Source organism: Spermophilus citellus (genome assembly GCF_964194105.1).
Source record: "Spermophilus citellus genome assembly, chromosome: 18".
Lineage (NCBI taxonomy): Eukaryota > Metazoa > Chordata > Mammalia > Rodentia > Sciuridae > Spermophilus > Spermophilus citellus.
In genome coordinates, this window is record NC_138200.1 from 1,926,552 (window position 1) to 1,952,256 (window position 25,705).

At 47.6% G+C, this 25,705-nt stretch overlaps 1 protein-coding gene and 1 pseudogene across 9 annotated transcripts in view; both read right to left on the reverse strand.

Moving 5' to 3' along the window:
- LOC308637652 (zinc finger protein 667-like) overlaps window positions 1-12,551 on the reverse strand; it is a 71,594-nt gene extending 59,043 nt beyond the window's left edge. For 4 of the 8 annotated variants that reach the window (XM_081274239.1, XM_081274238.1, XM_081274247.1 and 1 more), the window contains exons 1-5: window positions 11,552-11,717; window positions 10,962-11,092; window positions 8,967-9,058; window positions 7,108-7,234; window positions 4,624-4,716 (exon numbers count right to left, since the gene is read on the reverse strand). In XM_081274239.1, coding sequence (XP_081130365.1) covers window positions 4,624-4,716; window positions 7,108-7,234; window positions 8,967-8,999 — 253 coding nt within the window. In that variant the 5' untranslated portion in view covers window positions 9,000-9,058; window positions 10,962-11,092; window positions 11,552-11,717. Of the gene's footprint in view, window positions 1-4,623; window positions 4,717-7,107; window positions 7,235-8,966; window positions 9,059-10,961; window positions 11,093-11,551; window positions 11,719-11,832 lie in introns of those variants that run through there. The other 4 variants (XM_081274246.1, XM_081274245.1, XM_081274244.1 and 1 more) reach the window with 2 other exon arrangements.
- A 203-nt stretch (window positions 12,552-12,754) lies between these two features.
- LOC308637312 (frataxin, mitochondrial-like) lies at window positions 12,755-24,120 on the reverse strand (annotated as a pseudogene). Its single transcript has 3 exons — window positions 23,950-24,120; window positions 21,920-22,041; window positions 12,755-14,052 (listed from the first exon to the last, which is right to left on the reverse strand). The product of its transcript is annotated as a frataxin, mitochondrial-like (transcript).
- Window positions 24,121-25,705: the final 1,585 nt, after the last annotated feature.

Sequence of the window (25,705 nt, forward strand, 5' to 3'; positions counted from 1 at the left end):
TACAGAGCTGCAATGACAAAAACAGCATGTACTACACAAGACAGTCGGGAAGATCAGTGGAACAGCACAGAAGAGGCAGACAGACCCACAAACCTACAGCTGTCTGATATTGAAAAAGTGCTAAAATACATCTTGGAGAAAAGATAGCCTTTTAACAAATGGTGCTGGGAAAACTGGACTGCTATATGCTATATGTAGAAAAATGAAATCAGACCTCTATCTTTCACCTGCACAAAATGCAAATAAAAATGGATTAGACACTTAGGAATTACACTAGAATCTGTATGTAAAGAATAATAATAAGGGGCTGGGAATGTGGCTCAGGCGGTAGCGCGCTCGCCTGGCATGCGTGCGGCCCAGTTCGATCCTCAGCACCACATACCAACAAAGATGTTGTGTCTGCCAAAAACTGAAAAATAAATATTAAAAATTCTCTCTCTCTCTCTCTCCTCTCTCACTCTCTCTTTAAAAAAAAATAATAATAATAAAAGAGGAGACAGAGACAAGGTGCAGAGGCAGGGAAGGTGGCAGAGTGGATTCTCATGTAGTGTTTCACCTATTTTCAAAAAGAAAGCGTATACATTTAGAATGTTTCTACTTTTTTCTTTCCGTGTTGTAACATTAGGGAGGAACTAGTTAAGAAAGCTGGCTGAAAACAGATAAGATAGCCAGCCTAGCAGCTTGGATTTAAAAGAGACACTTTTTTCCTTTTGTCTTAACTGGTTTTTCATAAGCCTAGTAAATCTTGTAGGTCCTGAAACTTACATTTTAAATATAAGGCTAGGAAAATTAGAGATCCAGCAGAAGTTAAAAGGTAAGTAAAACTGTTATAACCACTTTTTCTTTCCTAAGATAATTCTCTCAAAGCATGGTGTTTCAGTTTACATACTTTGTGTAGAGTTATTTTTTCGTTTTCCTTGTTGTTTTAAATCTTGCAAATTTTGTGACAGTTTCCACATATGGTTGAGTATAAGTAATGATTTGCTGTGAATTGGGAGGCACAGAGCATGGTAGCCACAGGGAGCTTTTGGACACCTGTACAACTGCTCGAGGAAAACACAGGGTCTGCCCTCCATCGTGTAGGTGCTGGCGCAGACTTCCTGAACAAGGCCCAAAACACAAGAAACAAAACCAACAATCAGTAAGTGGGATACTATCGGACTGGGGTTGTGGCTCAGTGGTAGAGCACTTGCCTGGCCTGTGTGAGGCCCTGGGTTGGATCCTCAGCACCACATATAATAAAAGACCACTGACAACTAAAAAATATTAAGAAAAAAAAATTAGTGGGATACTCTCAAGATAAAAAGCTTCTGCACAGCTAAGGAAAGAATTAAGAGCATGATGAGACAGCTTGCAAATGGGAGAAAATCTTGGCCTGCTACTCCTCCAATAGGAGATTAAATATCCCAAATACACAAAGAACTCAAAAAACTTAACACCAAAAATACCCAAACAACCCAATCAACAAATAGGCAAAAGAACCAAACAGAAACTTCTCAAAATAAGAAACACAAAATGCCAGTAAATACATGAAAAACATGTTCAATACCTCTAGCAATTAGGGAAATGCAAATCAAAACTACACTAAGATTTCATCTCACTCCAGTCAGAATGTCAATGATCAAGAATACATACAATAAATGCTGGAGAGGCTGTGGGGAGAAAGGAAGACTTGTACATTGTTGGGATTGCTGCTTAGTCCAACAACTCTGGAAAGCAGTTTGTAGATTTGTTAAAAAAAACCAGGGATGGCAGCACCATATGACCCAGCTATCCCACTCCTTGGTGTTTCCCTAAAATATCTAAAATGAGCATACTAAAACGACACAGCCACATCAATGTATATAGCAGCACAATTCACAAGAGCTAAACTACGAAATCAACCCAGATGACCATCATCAGATGAATGGATTCAGAATTTGTGATCACACACACACACACACACACACACACACGGAGTTCTACTCAGCCATTAAAAAGAATTATGAGGGCTGGGGATGTGGCTCAAGCAGTAGCGCGCTCACCTGGCATGGCATGCGTGCGGCCCGGGTTCGATCCTTGGCACCACATAAAAACAAAGATGTTGTGTCCGTCAAAAACTAAAAAATAAATATTAAAAAAATTATCTGTCTCTCTCACTCTTTAAAAAAAAAAGAGAGAACTCTCTCTCACACTCTTTAAAAAAAAAAAAAGAATTATGAAAAAAAAAAGAGTGGAATTTTCTGGGAAATGAGTGGAACTGGAGACTATCATGTAAGTGAAATTAGCCAAACTCAGAGACTCAAAGGTCAAATGTTTTCTCTCATATGTGGAAGCAGAAGTAAAATAAAGAAAGGGAGAAAATAAGATTACATGAAGAACCAATCAAATACAAATTAACGGACAAGTGAAAGGAAATCTAGTAGAAAAGAAGAGGGAGAAGGGGAGAGGGGAGGGGGGCTGGAGGGAAAGGGGGACAGAAGGGCTGTAGCATGAACTGAAATCGATTTCCATGGCGTATGGGCCAACTGGATGAACCGACTATGAATGACCATAAAGCTCTATAAAAGTAACAGCAAAATATAATGTCACTGTGTTTTTAATGATGAAGCTCCCTGTACAAGCTTCATCACCAGAAGAAAGACACAGATCAGGGGCTGGAGCTATAGCTCAGTGGCAGAGCACTTGCCTAGCATATGAGAGGCAATAAGGTCGATCCTTAGCACCACACAAAAACAAACAGAATAAAGACACAGTGTCCACCTACAACTACGAGAGAGAGAGAGAGAGAGAGAGAGAGAGAGAGAGAGAGAGAGAGAGAAAGAGAGAGAGATATCATGAGGAGACAATTTACAAGAGAATAAGTTAAATCAGAAAACAAATGCCAGCAAGTACATAAGAAAAACAGTATGGTCTACGGGGTAGGAGAGTGTGGTATTGAGCAGCTCTATATGGGGGTCAAGAAACACTGCCAGAGCTCCAAGCCTTGCCCCACTGTCTGCCCGATGAGAGACCCTGGACAAGTCATTTGACTCAAGACTCAAATCCTCATCTGTTGCCCAGGAATGCAGAGGTACCTACAAATGTTGCGGGGACTATGGCCCTTTGCCTAGAACCTGCACACAGTAAGTTCTTCATAAGCCAAGAGAACAGTTGGGTTTTTTTATATTTATTTTTTAGTTGTAGTTGGACACAATATGTTTATTTATTTATTTTTATGTGCTGAGGATCGAACCCAGGGCCTTACACGTGCTAAGCGAGTGCTCTACCGCTGAGCCACAACCCCAGCCGAGAAAAGTTTTTAATAAGAATATCCAGTATTGTGAGTATGAAAATCAAACTGACACTATGCTTTGTTTCTGTCCATGGTGCTGATCTGTTAGACCAATGGCTGGGATCCATTACAGTGAAAGAGTACAGAGCAGAATCAGCAAAGGGAGTGGGCTAACGGGGCAAGGTCCAGTGGAAATGAAGCACAAGCTTCCTATGGATTCACAAGCAATAAACTATGGCCGACCAAACACAGGAAATGTTGTCCACAAGAAAAATACCTAGCGTTAGTGCCCAGAGTTTTTACTGGGGGCTAGCAAGCTGACAAATCTATAACATAATTCAGAAATATTTAGTCTGAAAAGTGATCCTACCCTTTGACCCAGCAATCCCGTTCCTGTGACTCAGTCCTACAGCAAAAAGGGCAAAAGTGCACATAGTGTGTGCACACAGATACACACATCACACACTCATGTTGACATTAATGTGAAATTAGAATCTAAATAGAAAATGGAATGAGATTATTAATAGAATATTTCAACTAAAACTTGTGAAAACAGCAGAAATATATGAATTTTATGACTATGATAATTTTCAAAAAATAAGTATAGTTACCAATAACCACATGTAGCTGTTTTTTTCCATCTTTTCCTTTCTCTGAACTTTATGTAATTTAAAAAACAGTATTTTGATAAAGGAAATTTCTTCTTTTAATGTCAAAACATGAGCCCCACTGTTTTCCCTGTGCTGCCATCTGGCTTCTTTTAATTCATACCCTAAGAAACCAGAAGTCTCCAAAGCTCCATCGATGCCTCAGCAGGTGGCCTCTTCGCCTGGCTTACACCACACTGCTGATCCCTACTCCTGGCAGAGGTGTCCCATGTCCAAGGAGAAACTCGATGACTGAGGAGAAGCCAAGGAGGAATCTAGGCTGGCCTCTCGGCGCAGGCCTGGGTATGGACCTGTGAAGTGGGCTCCCGGGACTTCAAAAGCTTGCCCCCCAGGACTGCCTGGCTCTCACGCAGAATGTGCCTACATGACAGCAGAGCAAACGCAGGTCGGGCCCAGATTTGTCTGTCTAAATCCTCTCCCCCAAGGGGATGTCATGTGGAGGTGGCCCCTCTGGGAGGTAATCAGGTCACTAGTGGAGTCCTACTAAAAGAGAAAGCAGAAAGCTTCCTCTCTGCTCCAGCTCCAGAGGTCACAGAAGGCGGTCGTGTATGACCAGGAAGCAGGCCTTCCCCAGGCACTACTGCCAGTGCTTCATTGTGAACTTCCAACTATGAGATGTGAGTTTTTGTTGTTCATGAACCACCCAGCATCTGGTACAGTAGCTTGAACTGTAAGAAGTAGGCCCTGTCCTTGGTCACTCACCTGGGCCCTGGCGTCGTCTTGGAGGCTCCACCATCCAGGGTGCTTTCCCTTTCTCCAGTAAGGCAATGACATTTGGCCTTCGAGAGGAAAGACCTGCACATAGGACAAGCATGGAACTGACCTCACTGTCAGCACCACAGTCGGAGCCAAGCCCTGTGTCAATGGGGTGAGGGTGTACCAGCCCAGCAGGGCACACAGGACACAGAGGGCAGCTGAAGAATGGGCACTGTGATACTGTGACTTGTAAGACACATAAACCCTCAACCCTAGAAAATAACTGGTGGCCAGGTACTCCTGGGAGCCTCCACATGGGTCAGAGGATCCCAGTATGTGATCAGAGGAATGGGACTTTCATCTCACCCCAGAACTCTGGAGAAGGACAGGGGCTGGACAGAGATCACTGATGGCCAGTGATCTCATCAATCAGGACCACATATGAAGCCTCGACAAGGCCCAAAAAGACAGGTTGGGAGAGCTTCCTGTTGCTTACCTGTGGAGGTGGACCACCAGAGAGGGAGCAGAAGCTCCACACCCCTTCCCCTCACCTTGCCCCCTGTATCTCTTCACCTGCTCTTCATCTGCATCCTGACATATCTTGATATTTAACTGGTAAAGCCTCAGTAATGTGCTTTCTTGAGTTCTGGGGTAAAACCTGAGGAGGGGACTCACGGGAACCCCAAATTTACAGTTGGGTTGGTCAGAAATCCCAGAGGCCTGAGCTGCCAGATGAGGCAGTCTTATGAGATGAAGCCCCCAGGCTGTGGGTTTGATGCATCTCCAGGTAGTGTCAGAGCTGGACTGTCAGCCAGGCATGAGAATCGCCTGGTGTGTGGTGAAAACTCCAAACACGTGGGGCATCACACTGTTCTGTGCTGAGTGGTGAGTGACAGTTGGAGAAATTGTTTGGTTTTTAAAGTCTTATACCAGGAGGATGCACACTCAGCTATAGCCAATAGAGTGCTCCATTCTAACTCCACAAAACCAATTATTTTCCTGAACAAGGAGGTCAGATGCTCGAAGATGGGTTAGTAGGCTACTCTCTCAGCTCTACCCTTCTATGCTCGGCTTTATCACACTAGGGTCGGACTTTAGCAGCTGCTTCCACTCAGTGTCCACCAAAGGGGCTCTGCCGACTTCCATCTCTGGTTTTCTTTTTGTCCCTGCACTCCCAGAACTAGCCGCCTCTGGCTCCCTCAGAAGTAAAAACCAAACAGGCAGTGCAACTCCCCTTCTCCTCAGAATATGAACCCCTGTGCTGGCATATGAATGTTCACGGCATATGAATGTTCACAGCAGGGTGGAAATGACCCAAACACCCAGGAGCTCATGAGTGAACGAACGAATGAGATGTGGTCTATCCACACAATGAAACACTATGTGGCAATGAACAGGAATGGGGTTCTGATACATGCTATAATATAGACGCACCTCAAAAACTATGCTAAGTCAAAGAGACTACATACTTTAGATTCTATTTGTATGCAAGCCCCAGAACAGGCAAGTTCATAGAGATAGGAGGAAGAGTAGCAGTCATCTAACCTGGTAAATCAGGTGAGCAGGGAAAGAAGAGTGATTCTAATGGGTATTGGTTTTCTTCGGGGGCAATGAAAACATTCTAAAATTCACTGTGTGGCCAGGCAGGTGGCATATGCCTGTAATCCCAGTAATTCAGGAAGCTGAGGAAGGAGGATGGGAAGCCTCAGCAACTTAGTGAGGCACTGAGCAAATTAGCAAGACCCTGTCTCCAAAAAAAAAAAGGCTGGGGCTCAGTGGCAAAGCACTTGCCTTCCATGTATGAGGCACTGGGTTCGATCCTTAGCACCACATAAAAATGAAACGAATAAAATAAAGGAATTCTACCCATCTACTACTACAAAAAAATTTTAAAACTAAACAAAACAAAAAAAATGCCGGGTGCAGTGGTGCACACCTGTAATCCCAGTGGCTCGGGAGGCTAAGGCAGGAGGATTGCAAGTTCAAAGCCAGCCTCAGCAATAATGGTGAAGCACTAAGCAACTCAGTGAGACCCTATCTCTAAGTAAAATACAAAATAGGGCTGGGGATGTGGCTCAGTGGTCAGGTGTCCCTGACTTCAATCCCCAGTAGCAAAAAAAAAAGTCTGGGGATGTAGTTTAGTAATTAAGTGCCCCTGGGCTCAATCCCCAGTACCAATGAATGAATAAATAGCTAGCTAGCTAGATAGATACTAAGAAATGAGAGAAAGAAAAAAAAAATTGGTTGTGATGGCTGTACAACTCTAACTCTGTTAATAAAACAAAAACACTGAATTATGTACTTCACATAGACAAACTACATTTTAAGTGAATGATACAATAGAACTGTTAAAAAATTTTAAAAAAAGCAAAAAACCAACACAAACAAATAAGTACCACAACTGGATTAGCATCCATTTCCCTAACTAGACCCTAATTGACAAATGTCCCTTAATAGGCTTCTTCTGGATTATGGAGAGAAGGGCCTTACCCAGTGAGACCAGGTTCGTGTAGTTTTCCAACATGACATCTTCATACAAATCCTTCTGAATGGGGCTTAGCCATTCCCACTCCTCCTGGGAGAAGTAGATAGCCAAGTCCCCAAAAGTCACTGGTGCCTGAAATGAAAAATCGAATGTCCATTCACCACGACCTTGTGCTTCCACAAAGCTGGAGAAAATGGTAGCCTCATCCCAACACAGATAACACATGGTACCAGGAATCATGCAGGGAGCACTGGGGGTTCTGAGGCTAAAGGGTGCAAGTGTTTTACATAAATTAAATAAAATGCAGTGCAATATGATATAACTGCTATTAAAAGAGTATTCCAGGTGTGGTGGCACACACCTACAATCCCAGGAGATAAGGCAAGAGGATCACATGTCCAAGGCCAGCCTGGCAAATTCAACAAGACCCTGTCTTAAAAAATAAAGCCAGGCACAGTGGCACACACCTGTAATCCCAGTGGCTCAGGAGGATGAGGCAAGAGGATCTAGAGTTCAAAGCCAGCCTCAGCAACAGTAAGGTGCTAGTGAGACCCTGTCTCTAAATAAAATACACAACAGGGACAGAGATGTGGCTTAGTGGTTGAGTGCCCCTGAGTTCAATTCCCAGTACCCAAACAATTTAAAAATTAAAATCAAATAAAAAGGACCAGAGGTGTAGTTCAGTGGCAGAGTGCCCCTGGATTCAATCTCCAGTATGAAAAACCCAAATAAACCAAAAAATATTATGTTGAATAAAAAGCAGACCAACTCAGACATGCTGGGAATTCACAAAGAAAGGCATCTTTAGCACCTGCCTAAACTGGCTCACTAGTGCTCCTGTGAACCACAGGTCCTGGACCTGCCCCCGGGACCACAGTTAACTATGCAGGTGAAGGATCTGAGGCCACACAGGCAAGGCAGCTGACTTAACAGGAGGACCTGGCAGTTTGGCTCCCCATTCAAGCTCCTAAGCATAGACTCTGTTAAAGAACATATGAATAAGTTATGTATGACAAAAAGTTCCTTGCAGGTACACTAACCACTTAACACAGGGAGTCTGGCTTGGCTGTTGGTTGTTGCTGGCTTAAAGATGGAAAAGGGGGGCCAAGAGAACATCATGAATATCAGAATACAGCTGACACCTTGACCTCAGCTCTAGAAGACCCAAGCAGAGAACCCCACTAAGCCATGTTGTGCCTGGACCCTGACCCATGAAACTGCACAATAAGAAACATGTGCTGAGAGGCCAAGTTTGAATTTGTCATGAAAGCAGAAAAGAATGAATGTCCCCAACACAGAGAGAAACGTGCTTGTTTTGGAAAACTGTTCCACACTCGTCCTGAAGACTGTTCCAATGTCCAGTGGTGAGGAGTGCTGACCACAGGAGGCTAGTGTACCGTGTGGCCCTGCCTGCAAAGCACCCACAGGTTCTTCTCAGACTTGGATCTTTGCTGGAGGACTCTACTCTGTGCTAATGTGGGTTTTACAAGGAGAAACAAAGCCACCAATGGGAATAATATGAAGCACATGTTGAATCTTCTCTGCCTCCGCAGGTCTCACGTGGGCACTTGTCCCCACCCAGAGAAACCACAGGGTTCTTGTCTTCCCCTCAGGAGAAGGCACTCTGCCAGCACTGCAGAGCCCCTGGGGATGCTGAACGGTCAGTCATGGGCATACTGAGGAATGGGCACAGGGCCCTGGGCGGCTTCCTGGGCCTCTCACCTCTCATTCTCCAATATCACTGGGAGAACCCCAGGGACGGACGAGGAGTCTCCTACAGGCAGGAAGTCTCCGGAAGGAAAGCAAATGGCTACACCTTACGAAACAGAATGGACTATTCCTGAAAAGAGGAACTGCCACTTACCTTGGATTTGGATTTCCGCCGTGCAGCAGGCATCCTTTCCCTTCCCTTCAGGCTCCACGTTCAGAGAGAGGCGGAGTACTGGGAAGGCAGTGCTGGGGAGGAGAGAGATCATGGGGTCAAGTGGACCTTTTGAGTGGTCCCAGAGTCCCCTGGACCCTCACCTGGACATGACGTGCAAATACAAGTGTTTGCACGGATGCCATGGTATCTGTAGCAAGCCTGCCCTCTCCCAAAGTCAGGCAAGGGGAGGGACTATTGGCCATGGCCAACAGTGCCCACTTTTAGGATCATGGCAGGCTCCTGATTGGGAGGCAAATGAGGAATGTGCTATTATCTCATTTTCCACTTGACACGCATGTATTAAGCATCTAAAGGTGCCAGGCACTGTCCCTGGCACTGGGGAGAGCAACAAGCTAGGACAAACAGTACCTGCTCCCATGCCCCTGTACTTGCAACAGAGAAAAGCAATCCACATGGAGCACAATGACAGCCAAGGTCACTGCTATGAAGGGAAGAGGGCCAGTGTACAGGAATAGAGAATGATGTGGTGGTCAGGGAAGGCTTCTCCTAGAAGGTGACAGTGAGCTGAGGTCTGAATGCAGAAAGAATGTGAGCTACCAAGTCACAGAGAAGAGCTTCTGGGCAGAGGTACAGCAGGTGTAAAGGCCAAACAGCAGGCCTGGCTTGGTGAATAAGGAAGTGAGGTCATATACTGAAGCAGAGTGAGGTAGGAGGGCAGGAGGGAAAGATCAAGAAGGTGGTGAGCAGTTTGGATTTGATCCTAAGTGCTAGATACCACTAGTGGAGAGAAGGGAGGAGCTGAGCAGGGAGCGACAAAATCTAACTTTACATTTAACAAAATGTTGGAGGGTGGCCATAAATTTGTTTGGGATATGAGGGAAGCAAGAGATGAAGCAGAAGTTGGTTAGACAGTGATACAATGGGGGGGGGGGACAACATTATGGGGGGAACAACAGTGTGGGCTAGGGTAGGAGGAATGCAGGGGAGATGGTCAAACCACCTCCTTGAGTTGAGGACGTAGCTCAGCGGTAGAGCCTGCCTGGCATGCACACGGCCCTAGGCTCAACTTCTAGCATCACAGTGAGAAAAACACAAAATACCCCCTCCAGTCTAAAGGAGTCTCAGGCCTAAGTGAGTGACACCTATGCCATCCAGTATAAATGCCACAAGACACAAGTGATTAGCAATGGAAATAAGGTCAGTGCAACCGAGGCATTAACTGTATTTGAATTCCAATTAATTCATTACTGAAACAACTGAATAGTAAATTCAAAAATCTCTAGATAAAAATCTATTATGAAATTAAAAGCATTTTTAGAACAATTTGGTGTGTTGCTCTATTTTTCCAACAGTCAATTTTATGAAATAAACAGACTTATTAGTATGAAAAAAGAATATGAAATACTTCACATACTTTTTTCTATTGTTACAGGTTAAATGATAATGTTTGGGATACACTGACTTAAATAAAACGTGTCATTAAAATCAACTTTAACGGCATATTTGCTTCTTTTCACTTGTTTTCAACAAGGCTACTGGAATGTTTACATTGTACATGCTTCTATTACACCTATAAAGGACAGTACTCTTCCAAACCACAGAACCTATGTTCCAACATCGTTCCTTTTTCTTCAGATCACTTACTGATTTTGTACTTTTCTGGTGTTGGGAGCCTCACACATGCTAAGCCACCAGTCAGAGCATTTCCTGTTCATGCTTCCAAGGCCTGAGAAACACACCCAGTGAAACTGCCCAACCACCCTCTGGGTGCTGAACCAGAGGCAGAATTCAATCATTTTATGCTGATACCATATCACAGAGAAACAGTTCTGCTAGCCACAGCCCTCTAACTTGTCCCCTGAAGAAGATCAGAGGAGGAACAAACTCTTTACTCCTCTCTGTAGAACACAACAGTAGCAAAAAGTAACAGCAACAAATAAAACTAAGATCAATTAGTAAACATTGAATACTTACATGTATAGTTTGAAGCCATGGGCAACTTTTTACAGCAGCCACAGGAAAGGAGTATTACAACCTTCCATTGTTTCCTTCCAACTCAGGAAACCCCCAAATGGACTTCTTTTTGCTTTGTCGGTGGCTTGATGCTGAAAAAAATGTGTAATTCAGAATTTCAGGTATGCAGGGGGAAGTATGCTTGCTGATGGCTGAGACTAGCCTGTCAGGCCACTCCCAAGGGCCAGAAAGAGCACCAAAACACTAGCTCCCGCCTCAGGTTACAAGTGTAGCCCAACTCAACTGTACAGTCGTGCAATTCTCTGGAAGACCTCCAATTCCACGGTTTTAAGTAAGATCTGGTAGAAACCTAGTCACACTGCCACATACTTCTAAAACCACTGACAGTCCTCAGCAGGGTCTCATGGACTTGATAAACAGCCACATCAGATTGTCAAGTGTACACACCAGAGCAACAGAAAAGCACGCAGGCCCATCACCCAGCACTGCTGCAGAATCCGGTGATCCTGGGCCCATCACCCCGGGTCAGAGAATCTCGCACCCACCAACCTTTGATGTGGCACCATCCTGTGACCCTAGACCCAACGCACCTCGCTGTCGCAGAATCGGGCGCAGTCCCAGGCCCATCACCCGAGGCACTAGCTCTCAGACACTTCCACACCAGCGTCCTGGTGGCGCCCACCGCCACAACTGCGCAATAACCCCCGCGCATGCGCGGTCGCCTCCGGGACCCCGGCCCGCACGGCCCCGCCCCCAGGGCTTCCCCGAGCGGGAAGGCCCGCCCCCACCCACGGCCCCGCCCCTCAGCGTGAAGCCAGGCCAGCACGCTCACGTGAAGGGAGCCCCAGCCGCCAGCCAACCCGCTCCTCACCCGGCGGGAAGCCGCGTGCACGCGCCTCTGGGCTGAGGCCCCGCCCTGATGTGCTCGCCACGCCATCTCTCTGCTCGCCGTCCGGCCGGCGTTCTCAGGCCGCGCCCCTGGCTGGTGGGCTTCGAGGCGGCTTTACTCACGGACCTGTCGGCCTATAACTCTCAGAAGCCTCCGGGCGGCACGACTGTGGAGGGCCTCGCCCAGGACGCGGGGCTAAGGAGGCTCCAGCCGCGCGAATTCCCATCTGTCCAGTGTGGCAAGAGCGGACCGAGAGAGGGCCAAGGAGACAAGTCCGCGCCCTCGCAGACGGGGAGGCCCAGGCTGCTCTGCGCGGTCCCGGACTAGGCTTCCCAGAAGCCCCCGGGCACGCGCTCCTGTGAACTGCGCCTGCGCGGCGGGGAGGGGCAGGCGTGGTGGCGCTGAGGTGACGGGCGGTGGGGCTGGCGTGACGAGTGGCTGCGCGCGCACGCAGAGTCCCGTTTTTTGATGGACGCGGGTTCCTCAGCATCCATTAGGCTTTTGCGCAAACGCAGAGCTCTGCGATAGCTTCCGCGCCCCACAGAGATGGAGTCACGTGTGGCCCTTTTGGCTCGGGTGCTCACCGGTGGAGAGTGTGCGTGTGTGGCGGGGGCACTGGCCGCACTTGTCTGCCCGCGTTTGCACCAGGACTCAGTGCTGCAGGTGCAATACAGAAAGCCTGAGATGCTTCATTGTCTGTCTCTTTATTTTTTTTTTTTTAAAGAGAGAGTGAGAGAGGAGAGGGAGAGAGAGTAAGAGAGAATGAGAGAATTTTTTAATATTTATTTTTTAGTTTTCAGCAGACACAACATCTCTGTTGGTATGTGGTGCTGAGGATCGAACCCGGGCCGCACGCATGCCAGGCGAGCGCGCTACCGCTTGAGCCACATCCCCAGCCCATTGTCTGTCTCTTTAGATCTCAGTTTTCGTGATTTATGCGTGGAAAGTCACGTTTTGTGACCAGGTGTGTTGAGACGCAGTTTTTGTGGTGGGTCAGATGAACGCACAGCCCAGGGCTTGCATTCTCAGGCACGTGACCCTGTGAGTTTTGGAAACTAGGTATGGAGATGGAGGAACCAGACCTGATTATTACGTGAAATTATAAGAACCTTATGATGAAGAACCAATGCCTGAGGCAAGGGTTGTCTTTTCCCCCTCACCTCTGTCAGCTTCTCTTTAGGGAACCTAAATTAACCATGGGTCCCTACCTATTGGATTGTAAATGTCCCCGGACAGGTTTTCTCCTCCCCGCCCACCCCAGGGAATTTTTCCTTATTTTTCTTTTTGTAAAGTCATTATTAAGGTACGGGTATAAGGGTATCACGTGAAGCAGGACATCAGACAATCCAAATAAACTAGAAATTAAACCAAATCCTGCAGGCAGGGTGGGAGGTGACACATTCTTTCCAGAGCTGTCCTCAAAAGCAAGAATGGAAGACAAAACAAACAGAAAACCCCCACTCAGCTGCAGAAGGAAGCTGGGGACTTGCCTGATAGCTGTTAATGTCTTTATGAGAGGGCAGGCAGCCATTTAAGTGCCTTTTCTGGAATAGACCAAGGATGATAAGTCCAGTTATTTTTAAGGCTTCAGTTAGCTCTGTGGCCAGCGGGTTGTGGAGGGACACACCATCCTGGGAGTACACCCAGGTTTTCTCAGTCCAGTCCTACTGCTTGGGTCCACTGGAAGGAGATGATAATCAGATTAGTTTGTTTGGGGTCTACCTGTTGGTCACACAAGTTCCTAGATCTCCACCCAGTTTAACTGTTAGGACACCACTCCCAAAGAGACATAGTCTTCCAGTGTACAGGGCTTGCCTGCAAGGTCTTCAGAAAACTCTGCCAAGGCGTCCAGCATTTCCTCTGCTGGTCTTTCGTAGGCGGTTTCGTCTAGAGAGCCTGGGTTGCCCAAAGATCCTGAGTTCCTCAAAGGCATGAGATAAGACACTCTGCTTTTTGACATTCAGGATCTGGTTGAGGTAGTGGAGGTTCAAACTGGCTTGGCTGGGCACATAGGCCACAGCGGTCAACACCTGCAGTCCAGGGCTGCCACAAAACCAGGCAAGAGCTCCATCCACTGGATGACTCCCAGGAGGCTGGTGGCCATGCAGCGCAGGATGTCCCTGGGACAGGTTTTCAAAGCCAGAGATTGAACAGGTGCCTGTCAAATAGTCTTGTTTCTTACACTTTGTGACTTTTTGAGCTCTATAGGAATGTGGCTACATCACTTAATGCTTGACCAATTAACTGCCATCTAAACTATAACCTGGTAGACTTACTTCTTAGAAATAAAGCTCTTAAGGAGGTAGACTCAAGTTATCTTGAATTACTGCTGCCTGTGGTGAAGGCCACTTTGGGCTAACACAGATGACAGATAACCGTCTTTTTTCTACACCACTTATCATAAATTCCCTCTGCGTGGTCTTTGGTCAGGTAGGCCAAGAATTCAAACCCACCAATGTTGTAATGGTTAACAGAAATTGTCAAATTTCCTATAAAAGCCCCATGTAACCTCAACTTGAGGCCCAGAACTTAGTTCCTCTGTGTAACTAAACATGAGTTCTCTAGCCCTCTTAGTCTCTTGTGGTCTTGATTCTCTTAGCAGTATTAAGAGTCAATGTATGGGGGGAGGGGCAGGGTTGTGGCTCAGCCTTCCCGGCTAGTGTGTGGGAGGCGCTGGGTTTGATCCTCAGCACCATATAAAAATAAATAAAGGTATCCTGTCCAACTACAACATATATATATTATATTATATTTATTTTTATATAATATTTTATATATATTTATATATGGGGGGACTAGTTTTGGCTTCTTATTTGTGTAACCCGGTGGTGATAATAAAAAGATAATAAAATATAATAAAAAAGTAATAAAAGTAATAAATAATAAAAAGTAATAAAAGTAATAAAAAAGTAAAAATTAAAAAAATAAAATATAATTTTAAAAAAGATAATAAGAAGAGCAGCTAATATATATGACCCTTGGGACTCTTAGTGTTGCTACTGAAACCAGAACTTTAAGATGCTGATCTCTGCAATTGAAATACCCAGTTAGTGTTAGCAGCTGCACACAGCAGGAGGGATCTTCAGCAGGAGCTTTGTGAGGGTTGCTGATAGTAAAGCTGGATTTTCCTGTGAGAAACTGATGTGACTCCGTTTTTTGAAGAATAAAGGAATAACAGCAGCTTCTACCTTAGGGCCTGTCCTAAGGAAGGGGGCGTGACCCTTGTCCCTGGAAAAACCCACAGAGCACTCCTAATTACATATCCAACCTGCTGTTGTTTATCTGTAAATAACAGGAGAGGTCTGTGGCGCCAGGTGTCCCTGACTCAGCCAGGCTAGGTGAGGACCCATAGCAACCCCCCTAGCAACCTCCAATCAGCATGAGACAGGGAAATACCTGAGATGCCAGATGACCCCCCCAGTAGTTTATGGTGGTTGATAACAAGTTGGGAGACCATGTAGTTCAGCATGTACACCCCTCGTGGCCTAAACCAATCAGTTCAAAAAAATCCCCTTCTTGTACTAACCAATCACCCCTACCCAACTTGTTCCCGCCAGTGAATGTGCTAATCAATGTTAAGAGTTGTTGTTTGATTTTCCCGAGGTATGGAATGATTTGCTGTGTGATGTTGTGACGCATACAGTATCCCCCCAAAACCTGTAAAATCTCACTGAACAAAGGACCGGGACTCACTCCCTAGGACCGCTGCGTCGGGAATGGTTGTGAGTCCAGGCTCAAGCTTGCAATAAAGGCTCTTGAGTGATTGCATTGGATTCTCTCCTGGAGGTCTATGGGGTCCCAGGAACCTGGCATAACACCTGCTCTATGAAGCCAGCAATGTGTTGCAGCAAACCCCAGTAACTCAGTAACTCGTGGCCAATTTCCTCCCTGGTTCTTGTCTCACAGACTTGAAGAATAAAATAGACAATCAGGAAAGGGAAGCGCCAACAAAGTAAGAGCAGGATTTAAGTGAGGAGAGAAACCCTGCGATGTGGGAGGGCCCTGGAAGCAGGACACAACTTTGATGTGCTGACTTAAAGATTTATATAGGTTTTGGGTTTGAGCACTGATCAAAAGCTGTGTTAAAAAGGATTGAAAAAGTATCAAGACTATTATGTCCTTCAGCCTGAGTTTCAAGCATTCCTATAAGTCCTATTTGGGTTCACTTCTACCTTCCATTTCCCTGCTGCTGGGTCAAAGGAGCTGGCTGGAGGAGTTCCCACTGGGGAGCCTCAGGTCTTTTACATTTGAAATAGGCCTGGAGGGTGCCCCCTAAAATTTCTACTCATTAACCTCCAGGTGTGGGTTCTGCATTTGAACAAAACCAGGGGGTGAGGGGTGTCACTTCTGATTGCTGACCATTGACGATTCTTATTAACTACCAGCACCCTAGAACTGATGGGCTGTGTGTCCCTGAACAACAACAAAAAAAAAATTTAAGATGGCCCTCAAGGTCTTGCTTCTTTCAATCCTCTTCTGAGTTTTTTCATCAAATATCTCCATTTTCCAGGTGTATAAACTGACGCACAGGGACTTAATACCCCCAAGGCTGCCAGCTAGAAATGGTCAGAGTTGATTTTGAATCTGGGTCTTTTTCTCTTTTTCCCTGTGCACATTATGGTGTTTAAGATCTCTGGGCTCTGGGTGCCAGGAGCAGCTCCACCTAATATGACAATATAAAAACCTTCAGGGCCAAATGTCCCTTGGAAATGCACAGTCACCCCTACTGAGTACCACTGGCTTAGGCTACAGACAGATGGTTCACTCTCACTTTCTTTGTGAGGCCTTGACCACTGGTAATCTTGCCCAGTAAGATGCTGCAGGCTGGGCTGGCGGGTTTGGTGTCTGTGGTTGGCTAAAGGGCCACTGGAATAAAACCACCTCCTGGGGAGATGACCTAGTGCCTCAAAGACAGATCCCCTTTCTTCCCTTGCCCTCCTGCCCCCAGTGGGGTTGGCCCAACCAGGAAGTATTGGGCACCTCAGAGTGGTCCTCGGCCTGCCCTGGGGGTGGGGCTTGAACGTGTTGCCAAGACTATCCTTGCCCTACACTCAGAACAGGCCCTGAGCGGATGCTACCACTGCACTTGTCCCTGCAGAACCTCACCAGCGTCTAACTGGTGGGTTGCACACTGTGTTCCTGCCTCTCTGCAGATGGGGGTCAGGGTCCAGGACTGAGTAGGGAGCACTCAGATCTGTCCTTTTGGCCAAGGCTGGGGCTGAGAAGCACACCCCCGAGATTTAATCTGCCTGTGCAGTCTGTGTGCAGTCTAGCCACCTCCAATCTGTTACCTCCAAATCTGTGGTTGGGTCTCTGTGTAGGTGAACATGTCATGTCTGCATGAGGCCTTGGAATTACATGGGGGAGAAGCCACTCTCGAGAGAGAGAGACTTAGAAGATTTAGATAGGCTGCCTGCAAGTCCCACTGGAGGACGCTGGCCCTGGGCAGCACCCTGTAGAGACTGGAAAAACCATGGCTGCCCAGGAAGGCTCCTTTAGCTGGCAGGAACATGCTGCAATGTAAACTTGCAAAAAAATAGAAAAGGAAATGAAAGAATGAATAAGTAGATGACACCAGTATGAAGTCCCCAGGAGTGGGTAGGTGACGTGGCAACTGCCAGTGCTCACTAGCATCAGGGTTAACTGTCATTCTACCAAGGACCTCTCAAGCTTTCCCTCTGCATTAGTCAGTTCATACATCTATTTACAAGGATGGGCTTGAATCTACTGGCCTAGCTACCTATCTAGATCTGCTTGCCTATCTATCTGAAAGCCGTGTGTTTGTCCACAGACAGAGGCAGAGAGAAAAATCCAGTTATTTCATACATTTCAATAGAGGTTTCTCCAGGATGACTTGTCCCCAGCATTACTGGTGCAGCTGGTGAACTTTTGTTTTCCTTGAAACACGATGCTTTCTCTTAACCAAACAGCCAAGAGAGCAGTCAAAGCAGGGCTGTGGTGGAGGTGGCTCTGGGCAGTGGGCTCTGACCCAATGTGCCTATTTCTGAGACACCCTTTCTGTTCCCAATGCAGGCTGTGGGCTGAGGGCCACTATCCAAAAAGGAAGAGGGAATACTGCCTATCCAAAAGGAGTCCTTCTTAACCCAAAGAACCCTTGGGCTGACTCTGGCATGAATGGCTCTGTCCTGCCCTTGCAGTTGTGTCCTGGTGTTGTCTGTGAGGCACTGAAACACCGCCATGGTCAGAGCCGACAACCAGACTCTGAGCCACCCTTCTCACCTTCCTCACGCCCTGCTTCCTCTGCCCTTGCTCTGCATCAGCCGCCCTACCCCAGCTACCTGCCTCCCCCAACAGACCTAATTAGCAGCTGGGTTCGGTGGCTATGTCCTCTGTTTTGGCCAAAACCATCATTGTGGTCATGGTCTTCCAGGCTACGAGGCCAGCAAGCAAGATCTGAAGGTGGGAAGCCCCAGGACAGCTCCCTGTGCTGTCCTCCTTTGCCTTCACACAGGCGGTCTTCTGGGGGCTGGGGGGCGGGGATCTGGCTGAGGATTTCTCCTCCCTTCCCCGACAGGACCCACACCACAGTCCCCACCTGGCTACATGGTAGTCTAGTGCAGCCAGAGTTTTGTCAGCCTTCCATTGTGTCCTGGGCCATTTGGCCCGCTGGTTCTGGCGACCTGAACTGGAGCTTTCTTGGCCAGGAACCTGCCTGGCATGTTCAACAAGGCCAGCTCCCCGCCTTCAGCATGCTGGTATCTACAGCATCTGGGTGGCCTTCCTCTCAGGTTACCACAGCACCCAGGACAGGGCCATGGGGACCCTGAAAGTCTTCTCTATTGTGGCCTTCTGCACTGGGCTACTGGGCTGCATCTTGGTCCTCAAGTGATACTTTTTCATCCAGAAGGGAACACCCTGTAGTCTTTAGGGAGGACATCAGAGAAGCCTGAGATGTAGAGATAAAGTGAAACAAATGGAGGAGGGACTAATGCCTATCAGTGATAAAGAACGTGTAAACTAATTATAGAAATTACTCATTATTGATTAGTAAACAAAAAACAAATGACCTATGTGAAGAAAATGGTCATGAGATACAGGAAGGCAATTCACAGGCAAAACATGAATACGCAATGAATAACAAAAAGAGACTATACCCAAACAGTAATAAAAATTCAAATTTAAGGAACCATAAAACAGTTTATTCTCAGTACCATGATAAAACTTTAAAATCTATAATCACTAAATATTAACCAAGACATGGAGCAACACACAAACACACGCACACAGACATGAGAAGATCTGGATAAACTTGGCACCTGTTAAGAAAATGATTTTCAGGAAATTTGTTGAGTCAAACTGGAGAGCATAAATGGGCACATGCACTGTTCCATCCTTTGTAAGAAACACAGAAAAATCACCACAAACAAATGAAGATGGTTACATGTACAATGGATCCATGGAAATGGGGTAGGAATGAACCTCCGCTTGCCCACCTTTTTAAATAAATTTGACTTTTGAATCATGCAGTTGTTGTGTATATTCAAAATAAAAATGAAGGGGCAGTGGGATAAAGTGGATATAGCTCAGTGACAGGTACGTGCTTTGCACATGCAAGGCCTTGGCTTAGACCCCCAGCCCTGCAAAAAACGGCAAATGAAAAATAAAAACAAAGGGAGCAAGGCACAATCCATAAAATCCAAAAACAGCAGAAACACAAATCTACGCTTATAAGAAACTGACCACACCAAGAGCAGGACCTTCCTTCTGCAGTCAGCGCACCGACCTCACCCTTAGACAGTCCCACAGGACTGACCAGACAGGCAGCAGGCAGGTATGGGCACAGCAGCCCTGGGGGGCTGCACGGCAGGTGGGCTCAGGGGCTGGACAGGGAGGAACTGCAGGGTGCTGTGAACTCTGCTCCTGAGGCCCAGGAGCCAAGATTGCGGCCACCACTCCCCACCAAGGAGAGCAGTGCAAACCAGTTGAGAGGACTGATCTTCAGGTGCCAAGGCAGGAGCAGCTGCACAGCGAGGTAAAGCGCTCCCCTGACCAGGTGTGACCGGCGGTCTACCCGCCAGCCTGGAAGCACCCCTCTGTCCAGATGCAAGGCAGCCCTTCGGGGCATAAAGCACCCCTCTGGATGGACTTTAACATGTTTTAACACATAAGCAGCCATGAGTACATAGAGATACAAAGCAGGATATGCCCCGCGTGGAGCAGAGGCTCTTTACAGGCGCCAACCAGTACTTGGGAGGGCGTGACACGTTGGAATACCTCCTTGTTGCAAACCCTGATGCGAGGCATTCAGAGCTACTTAGAGTTATTGAGAAGTAGTATATCTGTTTTCAACTTTTCTGTCTGCAGGCCTTGGGGTGGGGTCTCCGTGTGGGTGAAGAGTCCAGCCTTGGAGCAGAAGCAAGGACTCAGCCTAAAGCAAGCATTGGGACAGTGTCCCTGGAGTGGACACAGCTGGGCCACAGATGGCCCCCTTGGGAGGAGGGCTAGGTCAGATGACCGACACCTGTACTTAAGAACTTAGAAAAGTTACAAACACACCATACAAATAGATCTTATACATAGAAAAAAAAAACTAAAAAATAGATTTTAAAGGGTGAAATAATTGAATAAATGTCCTGATTTTTTCTTTACGTACCCTCATGAGAGTCTCATGGCTATGCCTAACTTCTAGCAGATGTATAGTATGACACCATGTATTTAAAATTTAACTATGTGCAAAACAAGACACACATATCTGTGATAAAAATATAAGCTCTGGCACAGAAATAGTAAACACCAATTTAGTACAGTGTTTGCCAGTAGAAAAGGAAGCCAAGGAGCACCGGTCAGGGTGATGTGAGATTGCCCACATCTGTACTACAGTGTTTCCTAACTACATGGTCAGTGGATAACAAAAATTCCTATTATTAAGATACTCAAACCTCATTGAGTTAAATAAGAGGTAGGTTCACTGGGCCTACTCCTTTAAAGATAACATGCAGAAACTCAGAACCAACCTGAAGGTAGTCCAATTTCTTTACCATAAAGATGACTTTCTTCCTACTTTGATGATTTGTGTGCTCCAGTTAGACAGACCGTTCAACAGATGCCTTCTATGGCAATTTGGAGATCCTCAAGCAGATCCAGGCATCAACAGTGGCTGCCACCCAAAAAAGCACAAGGTAAAATGTGCATTTGATCTTGGTTCCTTTTCGGGCACACAGCTCCTGAAACCCTTGGGATCTCCAGGGTGGTTAGTGACTTCTGTAATGAGTGGCTCTATGATGGGGCTGGTCTCTGGGAAGACCTAGGCAGGACTAGGTCTGTGTTGAACCTAGGTCTTCCCTTTCTGCAAATCCTGTGGAAACCTGTGAACTTCCCCCAGAGACATACCAGGTCATCATCTCCTCTATTGTGCACTGGGGGGCAGTCGGGCATGATCATTCAGAGCACCCATGCCATGCTGGGGACAGGGCCAAGTGCTAGGGACACTATACATAGTAAAGGTGCAGATAAGGCAATGGGCACAAAGACATTGTATAGACAGAGGCCTTAATGCAGTTTCTTATTTCAGTTTCTGGAGGTGATAATGAACCAGAAGGGGTAAGCATGGGTTTCATGCCAAGAACCCTGGGTTTCTGTCCTGGCTTGCCTCTTAGAAGCCACATAATCCAGAGGCCAGGAATCCATTTCTTTAAGCCTCAAGCTCTCCATCTGTAACACAGGAACAGAGTGGCTTTGAGGTTCAGACAAAGTAACAGTTACAGAGGCAACTATATGTCAAAATTAACACAGCAAGGAGGGATGGAGCCAGCATTCAGGGTTTCTGTGTGCCACAGACGGACCCTGTTTTATACCTGACAGCAGCTCTGAGTGGAGAGAATCACTGTACCCATCTCTGAGTTGGTAAAACAGACTGGAAGAAGTCACATGACTCACCCTAGGGCACCCAGTGATCAGAACACTACCCCTTCCCACCCTGAAGAATATGTCCATGTCCTAATCCGCAGCAGCTGTGAACAGGAGAGGTACTCCAGCAGGGTGAGCAGAGCTGAGCAGAATCAAAGTTGCTAATCAGCTGCTTTCAACTAGGGAGGTCACCTTGGATTACCTGGGGGCCCATAACAGGGCCCTCAAGTGGGAGTCGGTGTTGGGGTCACAGAGGACGACCTCAGGCCGCTGGCTTGCCCACAGAGGAAGGACTGCGGCGAAGGCCTGCCGGAGCTCCCGCAGCTGAGGAAGTAGGGAATGGATTCTCCCCAGCTGCTAGTTTAGGAGGCAGTGATGAGCCAGCAGTGAACAGAGGAGGGCAGCAAAAGGTGGGGACAGGCAAAGACCCTTTGCATGCTTGGGAATGAGAGAACTGGTGAACAGTGGGCCACACAGAACTTGGAGGCCGTCTAGTCAGTGCCCCTCCATCTTTTGCACATTAGAGTTCTCTGAGCAACTTTGAATCACACTGCCCTAGGCTCTCATCAAGACATCTGAGCCAACCTCTGGAGGTGAGTTCTGCACAGTGAACTCACTGACACTGAGCCACATCCCCAGACTTATTTTTTATTTTATTTAGAGACAGGGTCTGAGTTGCCTAGTGCCTCGCTTTTGGTGAGGCTGCTTTTGAGCTCGCAATCCTCCTGCCTCAGGCTCCAGAGCCCCTAGGATTACAGGTGTGCACCAACTCGCCCTGCCAGCACAGTGCCTAATTGGGCTTTCTCAGGGAAAGAAACTCCAAGTTTAGGGGTGCACCCTGTGTTGTTACCAGTGGTGTCTTATCCAAGGTCCCCAAGCAAAGTCAGGGCAGTGCCTGGCCAGAAACTAGAATTACAAGTTCTCAAATGGCTTCAACATGTGCCAAATTTAAGAACCACTGAATGTACCAAATTTGTTTAAAAGATAAAATATTACAGTATAGTAAGGAACACCAGTGTTACTTACAGAGAAGATAGTGATAACAGGACATATAATAGAGAAAACTGGATCCCAAAGAGACTGGAGAACTTTGGAGCTGTTACCGACACACACCCCCACACTAACAAGAGAGACTGGAGGAGAGTTAGAAAGGGAGCAGATTTCCTAACAAATGCAGCAGGGTGGCCCATGCCTTCTCCCTCCAGGGCCTCAGCCAGGGCGCTTAGTTCATCCCTTCTGCTCAGAGATGCCACAAGGGAAACAGGGCAGGGCCTGAACTTTCCGACAATTTTTAAGGTAAGCATTTATAAGCAATGGGGCAGGCAGACCTCAGATTGACAGGAACAAGATGCTGGGCAACACAAAGAGGGCACCAGGTGGAGGGAGGGCAGTGAGGCCCTAGAACTACTAACTGGGCTTTCTCAGTGAAAGAAACTCCAAGTTTAGGGGTGCACCCTGTGTGGTTCCCAGTGGTGTCTTGTCCAAGGTCCTCAAGCAAAGTCAGGGCAGTGCCTGGGCCAGAAACGAGAATTACAAGTTCCCATATCACCTAATCCCGAGGAAACTCGTGACTCCTTGAAAGGCGAGGACTGACAGGGATCAAACAGCATTGGACATGGCAATAAGCGGTTGCTGGAACTCAGTGTCTTAGCACGAAACCTGTAGCATCCCTCAGCGAGGAAAAAGCCATTCGTTGCGTGCTCAGAAGAAAGCTTAGCGGCCACAAAACCCAATATACTCATCAGCTCGCAGATCAACTTCCCAGATCCCAAGGGAAGGGGTGGCTTGTCCAAATCCTCAGCCCCAAATGAGGGCGACGGTTACCAAAGCCACTGACGCAGGAGTAGTCCCTACATGAGGACCACTGTTCTTAGGAACCCTTAGTCCTCGCCACAATCCTACCGAGGCGAATTCCACAGTCACCCTCATTTCACAGATGGGGAAACTGAGGCACGGGGCCTATGCACCCTGCTCGAGGCCGCTGAGCTTGAGCTCCGCGGAACATTTCACAAAAGGGGAAACCGAGGCGCAGAGAGCACGAAGAGGCCTACCATTTCCAGAAAGAGGGGGTACAGGGCGGCACAGAGCTCACCACGGCTTCAGATTTGCTCAACCCACTCAGGACTGTGACGTCACAGAGGCGGGGGAGGCACCGTGGACCCCGGGAAGCCGCGGCGGGGCCTCTCCGCTCGGGAACGAGGCCCGGCGCGGCCAGCGACCCAGCGGGCCCACCCAGACTCTCCGATCCCGGCAGGCGGCACCGAAAGGCGGTGGGTCCCCGCAAGGCGCAGGTGCCACTACCCGCTCCAGAAGCTGTGGCCTCTCCACCAATCGGAGTCCCGCCTCTGGCTTGGCCCCGCCTCTTTCCCCAGACTTCCGGCGTCTCGCCAGCTCCACGGCCATCCTCAGCGCGAGCGGCCCAGGGTCTTCTGGGTAATGTGTGGACGCAGCCCCGGCCGCCCGCGGGCTCTTGGATCAGAAGCCCCCGGGGCGGCCAGCCTCTCCGCGCTGTCGGCTGGGGCAGCAGGCGGGGCGCGAGCGGCGGCCCAGCCCCGGCACGGGCGGCAGCCGGGCGCGGGTGGCAGCTATCTGGGCGGTCGCTGGCGGCTTTCTGGCAGCGTCGCGGTCACCCCGGTAACACTTTCCGCCCTGGCGTGGTGACGTCACATGCAGGTCGTCTGCGCGTGCTCTGGGGCAGGAGGCGGGTCCGTGGGGAACGCGCGTCCTGGCGTCTTGGGTGCCGTTGGGCGGTGGGCTGGTTGTGACCTCTGGTGTGCGTCGGCCTTTGTACGTTTTGCCTCGCCACCTGAGTTAGATTCGATTGGCGAGACAGCCGTAGGATGAAAGTTTTCTCCATTTTAGTATAGAAGTTTCAGTGCACCAAGTGCAAGTGTCCATATTTCTGCTCCCTTTTAAGGGATAATCTGGACATGGGTTCATAAACTCACACACAAAACATCACCTCATTCTTTTTTCTTTCTTTTTTGGTACTGTTGTAGGGACAGATGAGGCAGAGCAGAAAAGAAAGCAGGAAACAGTTTTACTTGGCTGCAGCCAGCTTCAGAGGGTACAGGTTTTGCTGGAATCAATCCCCTGAACCCCGAGTTCAGGTAGTTTCAGAACTTAATACCTGGCATGTAAGGGGAGGGGCTCAGAAGTTCCCATAAAAGCAGCTTTTTCTTTCACTGTTCCGGGCAAGTTAACCCTCCAAGGACAGCACCTGAGAAGGGGGGAGCTTCTTCTCCCCTTTCTTTCCCCCCCCTGCCAGCTGTTACCATGGAGCCCAGTTGGTAACGCCTCTTATCCTAAAAATGTAGACATCTCTGTGAAGCCCAGCTCCAGGCCAGAGGCCTAAAAATCACGTATCATTTTCAAACACACTTTTACAAATTTCTGGATAAATGTTTGTGAAGCAGCACGCAGCACCTGGAGTGCTGCAGGCCAGTGGCCAAGTAATAGAGCAACAGGAAAATAGGAAGTTTTCCTACATGGAACTCTTGTAGAGACTCTGTCGTTGATAGTCCTAAAATCAATTATGGTGAAGGTTTCTGGAGAAGCTTAGGTAAGGTTTTCTGGGGAGAAGAGCGTGCCACTACAGTTCTGGATATTCAGCTCAGGGGCACTAGATCACTGAACCCCATCCCCAGTCCTATTTTGTATTTTACTTAGAGACAGGGTCACAACTGAGTTGCTGAGGGCCTCGCCATGGCTGAGGCTGGCTTTGAAGTCGAGGTCCTCCTGTCTCAGCCTCCTGAGCTGCTGGGATTACAGGCCTGTGCCACGGCAATCACCTCATTCTTATATCAAAAGACTGGCAAATGGGCATACAGTTACATATTTTAAAACAAAATGCTTAAAATATGTTTAAATTCTCCATTTCAACCAACTTGATGAACTAATCAGATGTTGCTTCTATTATGATAGGACTTCTGTGCTGTTAGTTTGCAGATGATAAAATAAGGCATTAAGAGGTTATAACTTCCACGGG